Below are 20,019 nucleotides of genomic sequence, written 5' to 3'. Positions count from 1 at the left end.
CCTCCTTTTCCTCTGTCTCTCCCTCTCTCCCCCTCTCTCCCTCTCTCCCCGTCAATTCGAAAGGAATAAAAAAGGGTAAAAACAGAGGCATCAAAATTACCCCATAAAAACCCTGTGCGGGCCCATTACGTCTCCCATAGTGGCTCTCGAAAGACGAGAAACGCGCGTGGAACACACACAGGGCGCAACGGCGTGTGGCAGCAGAAAGATGTACACATCGACGAAATTTCTCTCTCTCTCTCTCTCTCTCTCTCTAAAAAAAAAGCTTCAACTGCAACCGTGTTTCCATTACAACGGTTCGCCAAGCACCGTAGCGAATCCGACGATCGTTGCACCAGCACGTCAAAAAAAGGAGAGGGGACGTCCGTAGTAGAGCTGCGTAAATCGCGGCACGGGCATTAACTTTCGAGTACGAATCGTTAACCGTTTCCCCGGTATTTACAGATCATCAATTCCGGAGAGTCAGCCACTATGAATTGCACGGTGGAGGGTTATCCGGTCGAGAGCGTCGAGTGGCTGCACGACGGTGTTCCCGTATTGACCGCGCAGGACACGAGGATCAGATTGCTGGCTCCTCTGGTGCTCATGATAGGCTCGGTCGGCCGAAAGGACAAGGGGATGTATCAGTGCCTGGTCAGAAGCGACAAGGAGAACGCACAGGCCACCGCGGAATTGAAGCTAGGAGGTATATACACCTCTGTGGATCGCTAATCGAAATCGGTTTACCCCTTTGCTCAGAATTAATTGCTTGCGCTCCTCTTGCACCCTTGTCGTCCTTTTTGTTCTTCCATTCGTAGTCAAACAATTGGTTTTTTCATGTAGACATATATTTTTCTGACTCCTCTTGCACCCTTGTCGTCCTTTTTGTTCTTCCATTCGTAGTCAAACAATTGGTTTTTTCATCTAGACATATATTTTTCTGACACAGAAGGGAGTGTATGTTTGAATTTCCATGAAAATAACACTATCTATTGTGTCATTTAAGTGTGAGGGATGTATCTTAACGAAGGAGAGGCTATTTATCTTTTCTTTGGCTGATCAAGTTAACACTCGTACTACTTGGACAGTGAATTTGGTATTTCATTGCTAACTCCTTTTTTATGTTGTTACTTAGCGTGCAATTGTTGGTAAAGCTTTGTAATACGAATAAACATCTCAAATTCATTAGTAAAGTAACTGAAAATAAATAAAATCTAAAATCCTAATTTCTGTCCATACAATCAGATCTACAAGAAATATAAAAAATTGTCTAATCGTCTGATTTTAATAAATGCTATGTCACTGTTAAGAGAAGATTACAGAGAATAATATTATACATTTTCCCTCGAAATACCTCTTCTCAAGACGGCGAACGATGTTGACTGAAACTTTTCAGAAGAAAATTGTCGTTTAACGTCCCGCTCGATTTTCTCAGACACAGTTCCCGAGCTGCAGTACACGTTCATCGAGCAAGCACTGCGTCCAGGTCCTCCAGTGTCTCTGAGATGTTCAGCGACAGGATCACCTCCGCCATCGTTCACTTGGCTGTTGGACGGAGAGCCTCTGAGCGAGATAGCCTCTGGACACAGGTGTGCATCTAGATCCCATCGATCAATATTCAGCTTCTTAACCGAGAATAATGCCCGATGCAGGTACGCGATAGGACAGTACGTCGATCAGTCCGGAGACGTGATCAGTCATTTGAACATATCGTCGGCTGGAGCCGAAGATGGTGGCCTCTACGCCTGTGTCGCTTCCAACACTCTAGCCACAGTCGAGCACAAAGCCAGATTGAACATTTACGGTAATTCGAACTGTGATTGAGGACCGACCGGTTCGTGAAATTTGCTGGTCTGCGGAGCTTTGATCGATAGAGTTTTCAACCTTCCATATCGCGGTTTCGAAATTGGAGGTTTCTCGACAATTTAGATTGAATTATAACAGGGATTTCAAGGTAGTTACTGGAGTGTAGGTTTTAAATAGCCGGTGTATTTTGAGTTTGAATTGATGGAGTACTTTGAACAGAGGTGATTCTATCAATTACTGAAGCGACGTCTGATATGGAATATTGGGATTAGCTATGTACCTTGATAAATTTGAATTAAACAGAGATTGTAGCGCAGGTTGTTCTTTAAATAAGGCAGGTTGTTCAGTTCAATAATTCTAACTTCAGTTCACTACATCAGAGGATCCCCTGTAATCCTCTGTGAATGTTACCTCAAAATTCCTCCTGTATTAGAACTCCCAATTAAATAAAGCTCGCAAACCAATTCCTTCAAAACCTCAAACCTATACAACTGAAAGAATTCATAAGAAAATATTAAGTATTGAATTTGATCTTGATCCAAGGATCACTTTCATACACAATCAACGAACCACCAATCGTGTTATTTTTGTTTACCTCAAGCTTCAGACTGATGTATAAAAGGTGCATGTTTAAATGGAATTGCCATTGGAGTGCAAAGTGTTGATACCCAAAAATACCACAATAAATCCTTACGTTCATCCATCCTCCAAATATCCTAATGAATTTCCAATGATACACTTGAAACTATGCTAATCGTGATAAATTATATCAAGGGGATTGGACTAGTGGCCAGGGCGAAGTGTGTCAGAAGGCACTTCACGTCGATTAATAATTTCAGGTCCGCCGTATATTCGATCGATAGGACCGGTCCGAGCGATAGCCGGTGTCAATACCACCATAGCGTGTCCCTATTCCGGTTATCCTATCACGTCGGTCGGATGGTCTCGCGGAGGAGTCGCGCTACCTCTCGACATAAGGCACCGCGTTGACGGGGAGGGCCATCTTACCATCGCCAATGTGGATCCAAATGACGCTGGCACTTACAGTTGCATGGTTCACGCCAGACCTGGCGAAACAGCGAGCAGGGACATCCGTCTCACTGTTAGCAGTGAGTATTTTAAGGAACGAAAGTGCCGTTGAAGACTTTGCAGCAAATTTTGGGGAACTGTGTGGATCATTTGATAAGCAAGGAGAAAGATGGCTATTTTTTTAGTGTGGTTTGTTCAGTGAATCCCAGGTTTACCTATTTTTCAACATAATCCCTTGTCCTATCACTCTACTATCTTGTTTTTATAGTCAAAACTTCGCAGTCTAATTTTTTCTAATTTAAAAAAATTTTTTCTATAGAAGTATTGAAGAGAATATACTTGAATAATTTAGAAAATTTGCTTCGAGCTAAATTTATATTTCCTATAATTCTGTCTATTAAAAATTGGAGAACATTAGATTTATAGAATTTGTTAGTGTAACATTTACAGGTGAGGTAAAAATTCTGTAAGAATTTCTTTTTCCTTGAGATTTGTTGACATTCGACTAAGTGTTACGAGTTGAAGAATTAGCGAGGAATGAAACTTTGCCATTTATGAGGTTGCATTTATTACATAAAAGATACGCGTTCACGTTGGTTGCCTACGTTTCACTGTAACGTTATGTCTCTGTAAAAGCAAAGGCAGTAAGTACCCCACCGTGTGCGTGTACATGTACGTACGTACACTCGTTTTAACGAGAAACGGGTTTTTGCTCTTGTTTCTTCACGGTCGCCTCGCTCGACTCCGCGAAGAAGTCACCAGACCAAGCGAAAGAAGTAAATTGCACACCCGGAAGGATTCCCGTACCGTTACTTTTCAACTTTTTCTCATTTGTCACGAACGTAGCCAAGTTTAGAGAAGCGTGGAATCTAAGGAACACGTGAACGAAGGAAACTAATAACTACTGACCACGATAATCATTCTCCTTGCCCCAAAGTGTATTTCACAAGTAAATGCGATAAAACAAGGGAGGGAAATTTTATACTTCTCAAAGAGGAATATCAAGATTGAAATAAATTTTACTCGTTTCAGGTCCACCGGTTATGAGCCCCTTCAACTTTCCATCGAATCTTCAGGAAGGTAGTCGAAGGATGGCGAACCGTTGCCTTCCTCTTTACGCGTACGTTCTCCATCCTGATTCTCCACGGAATTGACAAATTTGCAGAAAAAAAATCAGTACAACGCTACATAGAGAATAAAAACAGTTTACAACTTTGTATCCACAATATAAGAATTTATATATAATTTTAATTTTTGTGGATCATTTTATGTCCACAATATAACACTTCTACACGTTCAACGAAATTCTGTAATAAACAAAACTTAACCACGATCAATCTACCCATGTCTGACAAATACTAGACTTGTACTACTTAAACACTCTTACTGTATTTTCTTTCTATTTCTAGTTAATATACCTTGTATCTCCCGTGATTATCTTTGGCCTTTCGTACTAGAGGGTTCATCCAGTTAAATAAATAACTAAATAGACCACAATACTCCATGAAATTAAGGAAGAACTGTGTTCGCGTTGCAGATAGAGGAGAGGGTGGCTGAGTTCTTCAGTCTGCTCGTCTTCAAGGAGCTATCCTCGAGGCACAGCGGCAAATACACTTGCGTGGCGACCAATAGCGCTGCCAAAGTGAACCACACAGCTGAACTTTTGGTGAAAGTGCCACCGCAATGGATCTTCGAGCCTCAAGACGTGGCGACACTCTTGGGGAACCCGTTGAACGTTCACTGCGAGGCCAAAGGATTTCCTCCGCCACGCGTCACCTGGCTACGTGCCAGAGGAAGAACGTCCAATGATTATCAGCCTCTGGTCGATGGTTCTGACGGCAGACTGACAATATTGCCCAATGGATCTCTGTGGACTGCCTCTGCTGGACCTCAGGACGAAGGGCACTATCTTTGCAGAGCGAATAATGGCATTGGGTCGGGGCTGAGCAAAGTGATCTACGTTTCTGTTCATGGTAAGTATTACCATAGTAAATTTGTGTGATTATAATTGAACTAATTGAGTGATTAAGAAGATTTCAGGTGATACGTAGAATTGGTAGGATTAATTATTGCAAGGAATGAGACAGAGGTTTTTAATCAGTTCAAATCTGGATCACTTTGGACAGTAAATTAGGTGGATTATGGGATTGAAGAAGGATAGGTTTTAAAGATTTTAAATATACAGAGTGTCTCACTCGTAATGAAGATGAAAATTATTTCTGTTAAAAGTAAGAAAAAATTACCATGACGAGTTTATACAGAATCACAAACGTTTCAGACGTAATAATATAAAAGTATCAAACGTTTACTGTATCAAAAACAAAATTCTCGTCAGAAATTTATCAAGATTCCACGGGAATATTCGAAATCATTTTTTCACAGAGCCAGCGAGATTCGAGTACCAGAGCAAAAACGTGACGATCCGCCGTGGTGAATCCGTGACGCTGGATTGCACTGTCATCGGAGATAATCCCATTGAGGTGCAGTGGATGCACAACAGCGACCGTTTAGACACGAACAGTCACAGGCTGAGCATCAGCCAAATAAAAACAGACAACGGACTGAAGTCACAGTTATCTATAGGGAGCAGTGATCGTCAGGACTCAGGAGTGTACAGGTGTACGGCGGATAATGCCTATGGAAGGAGCGAACATCTCATTTATCTCGCTGTCCAAGGTAACACGCTCCTCTTTATATTTGTAAATTCAGATTTCTCTAAATTTTATCGTTCAAGGAAAATTCGTTTGAAAATTCTTGCAAGATATGTGTCCACTGTGAGTGAAAAATTTGAGACCATTGTGCATTGCAGTCTAAGCAAGAATTTCACACAGAAATGTTTTAATTTTAAGAAACATCTTTTTTTGAAAACGCAGCAAATTTATTGCAGATATAACAATGCTACAAAATCACAAGTGATCCCAAACTTTTGTCCAGTAATGCATATTATTGTTAATAACTTTAACATCTACAAGATTTCTCCTTTAACATTGTTAATTATTGCTAGTCAATGAAGTTTTAACATTTGCTAGAAAATGTTAAATCAGAAATCGTGTTTAATACTTGTCTCGACAAGGATTCACTCACTTATTTAATCGTCAAGATTTGAATTGTAAAGAGCGCACGATATATCGTCGGCTGTATTATTAATATTTTTAATATCCCTTTGATATAAAACATTCGGTGAACAGAACAGATACCTTGTTCCATTCAGAATGAACGCGCTGATCTAGACTGTGATCACGGATGATGGTTTAATTATGTTCATTTTGTAAACGCAGAGAGACCGGATCCGCCAGCCTCGCTGGAAGTCATAGAAATCGGCTCCCGATCGATACGATTACTATGGAAGAGAGCTTTCGACGGAAACAGCCCGATACGGAATTACGTTATTCAGTATCGGTCTCTGAATCACGGTTTGCCGGACGATTGGAATCCGGAGAAAACGCACAACGTCACATACATGCCCGGAAGTTCTTCTAATAACGGGAACACCATTCATCCGACGCAAAATGGTACGCAAATTACACTATAACGATCACGCTTTCCCTCTGTAATTTCATTACTAATTTCTTTTTAAACTTACATAATTTTTTATTTATTTATTAAAGGAATTTCTTTGGAGAGTTAATAATCATATTGAAGTAAAATGGAGTAATTGATTATACTTCATAATTTCAGAACTGTAGGTTTATGATATTTTACAATGTCTATAGGTTTATCCCCTTTCGAGACTACCAGTGAGGATCAAGAAGTAGCTTTAGTTGGAGGACTTCATCCAGCAGTGACTTACACGTTTCGTATATTCGCGATAAATTCAATAGACGTGAGTGTGCCTACTGACGCTGTCGTCGCGAAAACTCAAGAAGAAGGTACAAAGACACACCCCATTTTTTTTGTAAAATTTTACAAACATGTCAATCATTGTATTTTATCAATTTCAATATTCCCTTTGCAACAGCACCCACAGAACCACCTCAAAATATTAAGGTACAGTCAGCTGGGCCTGGAGAACTTATGGTTAGCTGGCAGGTAAATAAAAATTTCACTTCTACCCCTTGCAATGATTATTCCATTAAAGAAGGAATGAAGTATCTCAGAAATTACGACAAAAATAAAATTTTGAAAATAATTCGTCATAGATTAAAATTGAAAATAACTCGTCAATATATGGAATAATCCTGATCGATCATCGTTGAAAGAGGTTTTATTGCGTTCGCAGCCACCCCCAAAAGAATCCTGTAACGGAGATCTATTGGGCTACATAGTGACATGGTCGGAGCATTCATCTTCAACGTCAGGTGTGAACCAAAGCAAAAGTTTAACCGTGCACGGATGGGCGACTACAAAGGTGCAACTCACCGGGCTGAGAAAGTTCACCAAGTACGATATATCGATCAGAGCTTTCAATAGTATAGCTAGCGGTCCAGCCAGCGTTCCTATTGTTGGAACAACTCAGGAAGGAGGTACGGTAAACATAAACTTTCGCCAGACATTCCACTGTAGAACGAATGTTATTATTTCATTGTTAAACGAAACGATAATGATCGTTTATTTCAGTGCCAGAAACTCCGCCGACTCAAGTGTCGTGTGTTCCTCTGTCTTCCCAAAGTGTGAAAGTTTCTTGGAGTGCTCCGCCACCGCATCAACATGGCGGAATTATTCAGGGCTATAAAGTGTATTACAGGCCTGTGCCCACTGATAACAGTATGTAAAATATATTAAGTTTGAAAATAAAAGAAATCAATAGGAATTAATAAAGTGATTTAGAGCGACGTTTTATTTTTGAAATTTTGTATTAACAATTATTTCAGTGGACATATCGACAGTGGGCGAAGTAAAGAAAACTTCCAGTGTAGAAACGTATCTACACACTCTGTATAAGTATACGAATTACTCGATTAGAGTACTGGCTTATACGGGAGCCGGTGATGGTGTTCTGAGCCCTCCAATTTTTTGTACAACCGAGGAGGATGGTAAGAATTCGATTAACCTTGTCAAATTTTCATTTTTGGACTAAGTGTAATACGAAAAAAATTCGAGAGGTTGAGAAATATGTTTATCATCCTTTGTCCAGTCCCTGGTCCTCCAGCTGGCATTAAAGCTTTAGCCTTAACAGCAGAGAGTATATTAGTTTCGTGGTTACCACCGTTGCAACCCAATGGGAACGTCTCCAAGTACACGGTTTACAGCAGAGAAGCTGGTTCCAGCAACCACAACACGCACACTATGCACGAGCCTCCGTCATCTCCAACTGATACTCTCACCATGGAACTACGAGGTTTGGTAGAAAGGTAATTAATTTTATTCTGTAAAATATTTTCTGAATCTGAGAAACAATACGTAATTTAAAAAAGAAAATTATATTTCAGACAATTGTACGAGTTCTGGGTGTCAGCAACGACAGGGTTAGGCGAGGGAGAACCAACCACCATAGTAACTCAAACTACAAATACTAGAGGTCCGATTATTCTTGAAATGTTTTTTCAGAAATTATTTAATTCGCAGATAATTTATTAGGATATGAAAATTATTTTTAAAGCTCCAGCTAGAGTGGCCTCTTTCTCGCAATTGTTAAGAAGGGCAATTAAATCATCGATCACGTTATCTTGTTTGGTCGTGGGGAATCCCACGCCTCGTCCAATATGGACGTACAGAAATGGACAGGTTTCTACTGGTAGACATTACGAATTGACTGCTGATGGCCATCTTAATATTCATGGTTAGCTTAATAATAATGTCGAATGGTTAAGGGAAATATAAATATATTTTAATGAATAAAAAAATAAAAACTGTAGGACTGGAACAGTCAGTGGCGGGGAATTACACATGTTCAGCCAGCAATCTGTTTGGCGATGATTCTATCACGTACACGTTGGTGGTGGTAATGCCTCCAAGAGCACCAACGCTGGAATTGCAGTATACGACAACGAATAGCATAAGACTTAGGTGGAATCATCCCAACAATGGCGGTGCTACCATTCAAGGTAAAAATGGAAAATAATTGATAGGCTTCTAACTTTAAAATAATTCTTTCCATCGTCATTAGGTTACGTTTTAAGTTACAAAAGGGACCAAGGTGACTGGGAAGAAATCGCGCTATCTCCAGAACAAACTGAGTTCATTTTATCAGGCTTAAAGTGCGGTTCCTCTTACTTGGCGCATTTGACAGCACACAATCGCGTGGGCACAGGCGATCCAAGTCCTCCAATCAGTGCCACGACAAAAGGAACTGGTAATCTTCAAATAATAGTCTTCTTTCTACACGAGACGTTGAAAATAAAAACGACAAACTCAATATTTCGAGTATAAATTTTTTTTGCAATGGCAAACTTTAAAGCTGAATTTCTCAAAATGTTTTCTCATTCTATTCTCAGTTCCTCATATACTCTCCGTTCAAATGCATTAATATTTCCTTCACAGCTCCTTTACTACCAAAGGAACGGGATATCATCACTGCCAATGGCACCTCCGTAAAACTAAACCTTCTGTCCTGGCCGAATGGCGGTTGTCCCATTCAGTATTACACAGTAGAGTACCGTAGACGCGTCAGCACTGAGCCATGGATTTTAGTGGCGAGTCGTGCCACAGAGAATCTAATCATAAGAGATTTAAAGACTGCTTCATGGTACAGTTTACGTCTGACAGCGCACAATGATGCTGGCTCCACGCAAACTAAAATGGAATTTGCCACAACCACTCTCAGTGGCGTCAGCATTGGTCCTCCAAACGATCTGATCATGGAAGACGACGTTAAAAAAACTATACCTAATCACAAAGTGCTCTACGTGGTTGTACCTCTTGTTTGTGCTATTGTTCTGATTATCTCGGCCGCCATTTTGGGTTACGTGATGTTGAAACGCAGTGGAAGGTATATTTATCTTGGTATTAACGTTAGAAGTTTGAGAAAATGATTGTTGAACGTTATGGTATAAATTGTATTTTTTCAGAGGTAATTATTTAGGAGAAATACTTCCTGGACAGCAGCAGAATCAACAGGCTGGCTTAGGGCTCGTTCAGCAACAGCAACAGCATCAACAACACCATCATCTTTCGAGCTGTATGTCCACTATGCAGCTGAAGTCCACTGCTGAACGTGACAACAGGAGGAATCATCAAGTTTATACTAGCTCTCCGGTGAAGCAGGAAAATCATAAGTCCAATGACCATGGATCAGGTTTGTTTCTCTATTTCCAGTTAATTTATGAAATAATCAAACTTTTTTTTCTATTCTTAAAAATTGAAAGATTCTAAATTTAATGTATAAAATAATACAATTTCTTTTGCTTGAATTTTAAATGTTTATAAATCTGAATAAAGTGGCCATTTAGTTAATCCAAGAAGTGGAAGAACCTTGCATCGTTGTATCAAAGCTTCCCATTATTATTCAGCGAATTGGCTAAGAATAATCATTTTCTTCGACAGAAATGTACGAAATAAGTCCATACGCCACGTTCAGCGTACCAGGAAGGGAGAATCGTTCAGTTACCACTGCGACGCTCGACTACACGATGCAATTTAAAACGTTCGGTCATCTAGAGAATGAGGACATCAATACGATCGATTACGAGAGGTCCAGCGTGGACTTCGAGAGGTAACTGTTTTCTTTCAACCTTGATCTACTACATTTTCAGATGCATGCCACGAATGCAACGTTCCTCGCTCGACTTCCTTGCTTGCGAGAAGCTTGATGTCCCGCTCCTAAACCCTTTTCTCTTCCTCTTTCTGGTGTTCTTTCACGTGCAGGTCTAAAACACCAAGGTGGCACAAGCAGCGATACTTCCCAAGCATCGCGGAAGCGGAGAGCAAACTGCGCTCGAGTCGTCAAGGTTCCGGAAGCGACACATCCGGAAGCCCTTGCGGAGAATGCGCTGGACCTAGTTACAGGGTGCCAGTGAAGCCTTGCAGAGGTGAATCTCTTTATATTGCCTTCTGTTTTATACTGGGTGACGCACAGAATACCAAAATACAATTTTATCCAGGGTTCGAAAATTGTCTTAAAAACTTTTATTTAAAAAAGATCTCGGAGATCTTTTAATGCCGATTTTACATGCGCCATTCAGTGTAACAAGTTCGTATTCTTCTTTGAAATTTATTTCGACATAGTAAAATCGAATGGAAAATGAAAAATTGAAAATTAAACTTTCTTATATTTTCTACAAATCTTTTATTTATTTTCAAATTTTTCTGACATACATAATTTCTTTTATTATTCCCTGAGAAAACGTATACTTCGTATGGTTGATTAATGTTGAATCTGTAACAATGTAAACGCAATTAGTGTTACTATAGCAATAGTAACAGAAGCAGACTAAAGAAGACAAAAGACTCTCAAAGTTTCGAAAGTTAGCCTAATTAATTCATCCAGTTTTCCGACCGCTTAATTGGCGGACTCTTTCTGCAGATGTGTTTTCACGAGGGGTGGAATCGAGTACAGAATCCAACAACGAAGGTTCACCCTCGCTAGCGAGACGACGAAGCCGACAGCCGAGCCGGTCTACTCGCAGGTAGCCAAGGTTTGTCTGTTTCCACATAGCACTCAGTCCTGATTTATAATTCAGTATTCGTATCACGGTCTTATCGGTCTCATGTCGATGCGAGATGAATAATGGAAAAATGTAAAATTCTTCGCAGAAACAGCCACAGATTATCAGATTCATAAAACCTGACTCTCATTACATTGACAAAGCAATACTTCAAAATCAACAAACTGGAGGTACTACATTTTTCTGTTAATTAAAGATTCTGTATCATGTATCGTCATAATCATATCATCATCATCATCGACTATCATAAATTTATGTAGAATGATAAATAATACAAAATTTCTTGAAATTAATCTGGATATAACCACAGAAAAAAAAAAATGATCACTTTAATCCTGCCAACCCGAAAACTAAACCCATTTAAATCTCTTAATTATCTTTAAATCCCAAATATAACATTTCTTCAGATTAATCTGGATATTACAGCCTCTGCAAGAATATAATCACTTTTCCTGTCTCTCCCTGTTTCTCCCACCTTCTCTTCCTCCCTAATCACAACAGACATTCAGATTAATTCGCCCAGCTCAATCAGATATTAGTTTCAGTGACGATAAGAATGTTTTGTCAATTTATCGTTAATAATATTCCATTGTCCTAAGAGCTGTCTCTGATCCATTGTGCGTAGTTCGGTGGAGGACATGACGTTGTTGCCGCCAAGCGGGTTTAGCGACAGCCGCGAGTTGAGCGACGTAGAGTGCGACCGTGATCGTGATCGTGATCGTGGCGAGCGTGATCGTGATCGTGATCGCGACTGGCAAGGTCTGTCGGCCGGGACCCGCCACGGCGGCAGCTTGGGTAGACTGCCGATCGAGGCCGTCGAATCTATGCTCGCTAGGTATCGACACGAACCTCCGTAGACCGTAGTAAGCTGACACGTTGAGATTCATTCTGTTTTCACGTTGGTCCTGGGAAGGCTTCTGGAGTCGACGTTGCTTCGATTAAACTTGCTTTTCATTAACAGAACTGGCCCATTACTAGCTTTAACAAATGTACAAACGCATTGTTTTACAAAGTTCTTAGTCCCGTACATATTTACATATGTCTAAATTAAGCACATTAAGTCTAAGACTAACTTTAGCTTAGCTTAGTTTAATTTAAAATAGACTGAACTAGTGGGTGTAATATAAGTGTAGTTTAGCTTGAAAGTAAAGGGAGATCCTTAAACTTGTCCTGTCTTAGCAATAGTATGTATCTATCAACACACTAGAAAATATTCTTAAGCTCTGAAGTTTAACTTGAAGATCACTTGGTTTTCTTCAAATATTAACTTCCAAAACATGAACTTCATCAAGCTAACAATAAGTCTACTTCACAAAGCTTGTATACACTAGACTAATATACAAGATAGTTCTACTAGAGAAAGTGAAACTTGGCAGAAGTCTTCCTAGGTTCCTAGAAGCCAAATCAAATTATAACTTAGAGAAGTTCTAGCCATCCCTGATAGCACTGTCCATGAAAAATTGTCCTGCAAAAACTACACAAGATTGCTTTAGCTATAAAATTAGAATTCCTGTTTCAAAGGAAGAAGGATATGCCTGTTAGAAGTAGCGGCCAAATCTGAACCAGTGTTAAACATCTCGTTATACAACTTCATTCCAGGTACCAACAAAGGAAGGAACAAGAGAGGCAAGAGTTCACTATACACGTATGATTGAGATTCAGCAATTCCAGCGGAAATCTTCGCGGAACGATATAGACGGAGTCGTAAAAGAGTCCTCTGAAGAACTGTTGACTGCCTAAAGCGTCTTGCAGAATGTCAATGGAGAACTGTAGTTTTCGACCGCGAGTGGCACACGTTCATCTGGCGACAAAAACGTGATTCGTGTCGAAATCAGACTAACTAGGGATGTTCTTTGTAAAAAGAAAGAAAAAAAGAAAATCTTTGCTCACACTGGTACACTGAGAAAAGCGTTCGCAACCATCCTAACCATTGTCCATTTTACCTGAGACAAATTTAACGTTAGCATATCTAACATATAAGATACACCAAACCATGAAATTTCTGTCAACGAAACGTTCTACCAATTCAACTACATGTAACACAGTTTCTTCTGTATACATATGTTTCTCAGTGTGCTGTATTCAATTTTCCATAAATCGTCTGATCGACTGCTCCACGTTGCATCGAATACTGCCGTTGCGTTTTATTCGCAATCTTCACCGATCGACCAAAAAAAAAAGCAGAAAAAAAAAAACAAAAAATCAAACGCGAAACAACTGTACGTGAAAGTATCGACGTGTTCTTGGGTACGTTAGAATGTCTCGTCTTTGGAAAAGGGAAAAAAAAGAAAAAATAGTAAAAAAAAACGAAAAAAAAAAATGAAAGAGCTGCATCACTTGAAAGCTACAACCACAAACCATTCCTGAGAAGATTCTGCAACAGCGATTATGAGAAAACATCCATTAACAGAGCGTGTTAGGAAACAAGTCAATTTAGAGACGGAATGATGAATTACACACGAGTATAATCGTCTAACTACTGTATAGTATAGATTGTACGTATCATTAGTCACACTGTTACCGTGGATTGTATAGTCGAACAGAAGAGCGAGGTATCGAGAATCGTTTACTGCCATCCTCGGGAAACATCGTTTCAATATCTGCTGTACAGTTGCTGCTGCAGTTACTATGTTTCTTTTTTAAAGATTTACAAGATTTTCATGTGAGAAAATGGTATAATACTTTTTATTATATTGTTATACTTTGCTTTAAGTTTGTTATGTTTTATAATATTTTATGTGTATTTTATTTTGCTATGTTATATTGTATTTTATATTTATTATATTTTGCTGTAATTTTATTGTACTTTTTGTGACATTGACAAGAAGAGATCTTTGTGAAAGAAAATTATTACTGTTTCAGAAACTGAATTAATTATTAATTTGATAAATATATAATTAAAAACTTGAGTTTATTTCCATAACAATTGAAGCAACTGTACTGGATCAATATTGTTCACATTTTTGGAAGAATCAGCTATAAGAACTCGACGAAAACATGAACTATAGAAATTTCACTATATTCATTTCTTTGCTGTATTTAATCTTCACTAGTTTTCCTATCATTCAAGGTATACTGATCATATTCCCAACGAATAATGTCTTTATATATCCGTTTTCTTTTTTCATAGAAATTTTTTGATAAAATTGCTACTGTACGAGTTAAGAAAAAAAAAAAGAAAAAATGAATAAGAAAGATCAACGTAACGATGTTTCAAACAGACGAATCTCTTAAATACAAACATGGCGATTTATGCTTAACACAGATGGCCAGTAGTATAACAACATTCCTAAAGTATCGGCATTAACAAAGGGGCAATTGTGCGTTTCGACATTTCGTTTGACTAATTATGTTGATAGAATGATTCGAGGATTATATTTGCGTCATGACGCGCAGTTTCGATCCAAGATCGAGAAGTGTGATTGAGAAAGAGTATATAACGGTACGTTTTAAAGGTGTACATACATGTATGCATCATATTTAGAGGGTGAACAATTTATCGACATACAATGGGCTCGATTATTAATTAACGCCAAAGAATAGCTTTAAGTACTACGTTGTTTTCATTCGCGGAATATTCTATATAGATATTTTAATGTTTAACCTTTCGCGTATCCTTGCGTTTCAGAACAAAAGAGATTAGATAACCTCTTTATTGAACACCGATCGTTAAAATGCAGGCATAAGTTTCCATGAAACACCGATTGAAATTTCCACGAGAGAAAAATTGATTGATAAATTTTGAAATAGTTTGTTCTTGAAATGCATAGAGAAACAAAAGGTGAAACATTGTATTTGAGGCAAAAAAAAAAAACTCATGTCGATCGGATCGGATGAACTTCACGATGGTCGATCTACTCGATAATTTATCGATCACGCAGAACTATCAGATGCCAGTAACGAATTTAAGTCCGATCCTTGTGCATCGTTCTCGAAATGGTGAGACTGAGGTTAATTAAACTACGCTTACGTTGATTTCTGCCAAACAGAGTTTACGGTTCACAAAAAACTATTAAGTCAAAGGCTATTGCCTTAATCGTAACAAGATATCGCTAGCACGGGCGTCTACGATCGTACGTTTTTTCGATTGTTCGTAACTTGAGAATTTTCCAAAAGAAATAAATAAAGCGAGGGCATACTTCGTGTATTTTCTCTGTAGAAGAGAGAAGAAAGTTCGTTTTTTCATACGAGAAATATATTTCTACTGAAAATTTTAAAACAGACTGCATCCTTCGCAATAACGTCGATAGACACAAGGTTGTAATGCGGTAGCGGTACGAAGGTAACCTATAAAAGTTTATCGAACTCGATCGTATTTTACACTTACATATATCAATATCTTAATTTAATGTTAATCAATAAACTGCCATATCAGCTTTCAAGTGTAGCGATGTTTTGTTGAAACTTTTTTACGGAAAATTGCTAGATTACAAATTTCAATTTTTAAAGTTCCTCTTTCGCTAATGGATACATTAACATCATCGTACATTTACTGTATATTAAAGATTTTTCCAATGCTTTTTAAATTTTCTACGTGTACGTTTTTGAACGATGCACCTTGCTATTAAGGTGCAATGTACATTGAACGAATTAAACGAATGTTAAAAATATAAAATCCCTGAACACCGATTGACAATTTAGACGTCGAATATGCAGAGTATGCCCTCTCACGAGATGATTTATTACATGTGCGTAAATATGTGGCTTCGTCTGTACAGACACGACGATCGTGACAAATTTTACGAAGATCGTGTGCATCAATTTAAGTAAGTACTTACGAGAGCACCGATCGTATGGTTTCTAGTAAATTTTTGTCATGTAGTCAAAAAGAGAACGTGATTGTAGTTAGAAAGAAATTTGGACGAAAAGAAAAAAAAACAAATTAGCGCAACGGTTTTTCGAGTGTGCGTGATGCGTGTGATATAGGAACTCGTCACATGGCCATTAGCTATTGCGAACGAGCGAACTATTTGTACATGAGATCCGTGAACCTTAGACTTTATGTATCATATCCTCGTATAAGTATCCGTGGACGAGTTCGATGAAATTAATCGTCGTCCATTATGGTTAACGCGAAAACAACAAAAAAAAAAAAAATGAATAAAACAATCGAATGTCTAATCGAAGTGTCAAACTTTCACAAGGTATGCTAACTCAGCTTGTTAATAAAGAGGAACAGACATTTAATGCGTAAAGTTCCATTTTACATCCCTCTGCGTCGATTTACGTCAAATCTTTTTAACCTTTTTCCTTTCCTACTCCTTCGAAGAAATCAAATTGGTTATGTAATATTGTCCAGTGAAGCAAACTTAAGGCTTGTGACGTCATCGCCTGAGTCTTCGGTTTTACACAGCCATCGCTGGAGGGGAAATTACGTTGTAGGTAAATGGTTTAGACAAATGATTTTCAATCAGCTGCCGATAATGTAGCACGTTGATAAAAGAACAAGAAACTAAAGATTATTTTAGTCGTCTTGTCCTCTTTTACCCGCGTCGACGCGGGAAGCAAATATTTAAGAGCACGTAAGTAGACACGTTTATTATAATTGGAAAAGCAAATTAAAGTTGCTCTTATGTTAAAATTGTACATATAAGAAGAAAATGCATGATTGATTCCTAAACTGCGTTAAAATTAACGCTTTTATCATACCTACAATCTGGTCTGAATTTCGTAATGAGTAAAAGAAGGAAACCGTTAGAAAGAAACAAGGATAGCATTAAAGAAACGAGTTAGACAAGGAAAGATATAGTGTTAGACAAGGACAGAAAAAAAATTTTCAAATCGAAATTAACGCCATCTTGTTTTTAATGACGCGAACTACGCCTTTTCAATAGGAAAACAGAATGTAAACAGAGGTATTAGACAAGGAACGCAATAGTGTGCGAGAAGGACAGAGAGAGAACGCTTCCTATTGGTCCACGGGCAGCTAAGCTCCAACTCCCACGAGCTGCCGGTGAAAAATCATTAATATCTCATTATTTACGAAGATTTTGTGAACTTTTAGAATTGAAGAATAAAGAGTGGACCTTCAGTAACTTTCACATATAGTTTTTAGTGCACTACATCCTTTCAATAATTAGTTATTAACGATTTTAATACGTGATGTCGGGGACGATACCGCACACCGTCAAGTATCTTTACGGTTTTACAATAATTTCACAGCTTTCTACTAGATTCTCGTACAACTAACTGTATGCATCTGAAAGGTAACTCCTTTGGTTATATTCTCATATCATTTTTATTAACATATTCGGTTTTGTTTAGGAGTTATTAAACATTATATGGGAACGTCTCCTATTCATCGTACTCGAGTATACCGGACTGTTATAAACAATTGCTAATATCTAATAAACCGCATCACTTATGGTTACGAAAATTATTGTAGAATGTAGCAAAAAGTCTGTACTATATTCTACATGCTTGAAAGTACAAAATTAATCATGCTTATTGATGCAAATAACGAAAATACGTGACGCCTGAATACGACGAGTGTAGTACTTACCCAAATAATGTTTAATATCTTGCACATTACGACAGATATGTTAATGAAAATGTAACGAGAAAGTAGCTAAAGGAATAGCCTTTCGAACACATGTATGAAAGTGCATGAATTATTTGTATAAAGCTACAAAATTAATGAAAAACCAGTACGGTGTGCAATACAGCCACCGACACTCCGCACAACAATTGTTAATAACAAATTACTGAAAGGATATAGTATAATAAAATGTATATGTGATAGTTGCTAAAGGTCCACACTTCATTCTTCAATACTAAAAGTTCACAAATTCATCCTAATTATTGAGTTATTAATGATTTGTTCCTGGCCGACTTGATACAGCGGGTGGGAGACGGAGCATGGCGGCCCACGGACCAATAGGAAACGTTTTCTCTCTATCCTTCTCGCACACTAGTGCTTTCCTTGTCTAATACCTCTGTTCACATTATGTTTTACTAGTAACGAGTTGTTATTTCGCGCAGCCAAACACGAGATGGCGTTATTTTCACTTTGAAAATTTTTTTATCCTTTTCGAATTTATTTCTCTAGTGCAACCCTTGCCTACACGTGTTCCTCATGTTGCCTTACTCATTTCTGTATTGCTAATCGCCTCAACGAGTTATCCTTCGTGGTAAGCACGACTACTGATGATACATGACCATCTTCCAATAAGAATTGCACTGAAATTAATCGAAATGGAAAATATTTCAATGAATACATTGAAATCGAAAGTAAATAAAAGGAAATAATAAATATTATGAACTTTCAATAACTTAGAATCACAGACGAGGTATGGCATAGACATAACACATAATGTATTTTTATTTTTACAAATGATTACAGTATACCTCTATAAATAGAGGGGTTATTTATAGGGGTGGAGAAATGTGTTGAGAATGTATGACGTTTGCGCGGAGCCTTTGTTCCCGTATGATTTGAGATTGCAAATTGATCGAGGTGTGGGACACGGTTGCAGTAGCAGGAAAAGAACTTTTATATCGTTGAACGGTGATTTTTAAACAGCAAGATACTTTTATTTCACTGTTCATCTTTGACACTTGAATGCACACATTGTTGCAGCCTCTATTCTCGAATGCAACAACGATGGAAGCACTATTTCGAATGTGAAACATTGTTGTACGCGCTACATTTGACTGCAACATTGCTTGAAGCGTTATATTTGAACGCAAACATTGTTGGAATCTCTATTTCTGATTGCAAGATTATTAGAGGCGTTATTTCGAACGCAAACATTATTACAAGAACTACGCTTGAATGTAACATTGTTAAAAGCGTCATTCTCGCTTGTAACATCGTTAACTCGATATTTTTGAATGCACATTGTTGCAAACGCGTTATCGGGGTTTGCAACTTTGTTGTCGCGAAACATTGCACATCGTTGCACGACGCGCCCGTTTTGCAACAATGTGCAATTTTCGGGAGCGATTCGCGCAACAAAGTTGCAACTCTCCTAAATAATGATTTAGATGGTAGTTTATCATTATTGGAAGTCTTAAATAGAATTATTGCATGCTTTAACCTAATAAAATAGCTTAAATTGTTAATTTCGTATTGAATTAACAATTGCATGCAGCAGGCATTTTACATTTAACATTTATTATAAATATTTCATTCGGTTAACATTACTTGTAGGGAGTAGATAGTGAAATAAAGTTTAAACTTTACTTTGTATTTCATTCGGTTAACATTACTTGTAGCGAGTAGATAGTGAACTAAAGTTTAAACTTTACTTTGAAGTATTTTAATTGTAGAGTAACTAGTGTTCCTTGTTAAATAACAATTTAGATGGTTGTTTATAACTGTTGCAAGTGTTAAATAAAATTATCGTAAGCTTTACCTTAATAGAACTGCTTAACATGTTAATTTCGCACTGAATTAACCAGTGAATTCGGTAGATTCGTCGGAAATTGTTTATAACTTTTATTAACAATTAGTAAAATTAATGTTTTTCTTGTATAAATTACAGGTGGACCTTACAGAGCACCATCAGAAGCAAGGAAAGGTCTTGAACATCAGGAAAAATGAAGAAATGCAATTATTTATGAACAAATCAATTATTTATTGTAAAATTATTGTCCAAAATGTATATTACAAAAGGTTACAATATACCAGCATTGTTTTACAACATTTTACAGTCTATTT

At 37.9% G+C, this 20,019-nt stretch overlaps 1 protein-coding gene across 1 annotated transcript in view; it reads left to right on the top strand.

Moving 5' to 3' along the window:
• LOC108570726 (Down syndrome cell adhesion molecule-like protein Dscam2) overlaps window positions 1-13,008 on the top strand; it is a 156,148-nt gene extending 143,140 nt beyond the window's left edge. Inside the window, 26 exon segments of the mRNA XM_017932627.1 lie at window positions 445-685; window positions 1,415-1,568; window positions 1,632-1,783; window positions 2,625-2,894; window positions 3,847-3,899; window positions 3,902-3,934; window positions 4,352-4,787; window positions 5,197-5,490; window positions 6,093-6,326; window positions 6,528-6,683; window positions 6,773-6,843; window positions 7,034-7,277; window positions 7,372-7,518; window positions 7,626-7,787; window positions 7,889-8,105; window positions 8,184-8,272; window positions 8,354-8,533; window positions 8,610-8,798; window positions 8,861-9,046; window positions 9,235-9,682; window positions 9,762-9,988; window positions 10,237-10,405; window positions 10,558-10,721; window positions 11,216-11,318; window positions 11,983-12,192; window positions 12,957-13,008. Coding sequence (XP_017788116.1) covers window positions 445-685; window positions 1,415-1,568; window positions 1,632-1,783; window positions 2,625-2,894; window positions 3,847-3,899; window positions 3,902-3,934; window positions 4,352-4,787; window positions 5,197-5,490; window positions 6,093-6,326; window positions 6,528-6,683; window positions 6,773-6,843; window positions 7,034-7,277; window positions 7,372-7,518; window positions 7,626-7,787; window positions 7,889-8,105; window positions 8,184-8,272; window positions 8,354-8,533; window positions 8,610-8,798; window positions 8,861-9,046; window positions 9,235-9,682; window positions 9,762-9,988; window positions 10,237-10,405; window positions 10,558-10,721; window positions 11,216-11,318; window positions 11,983-12,192; window positions 12,957-13,008 — 4,881 coding nt within the window.
• Window positions 13,009-20,019: the final 7,011 nt, after the last annotated feature.

Source organism: Habropoda laboriosa, unplaced genomic scaffold, assembly GCF_001263275.1.
Source record: "Habropoda laboriosa isolate 0110345459 unplaced genomic scaffold, ASM126327v1 scaffold87, whole genome shotgun sequence".
Lineage (NCBI taxonomy): Eukaryota > Metazoa > Arthropoda > Insecta > Hymenoptera > Apidae > Habropoda > Habropoda laboriosa.
This window is presented reverse-complemented; position numbering and strand designations above follow the sequence as displayed.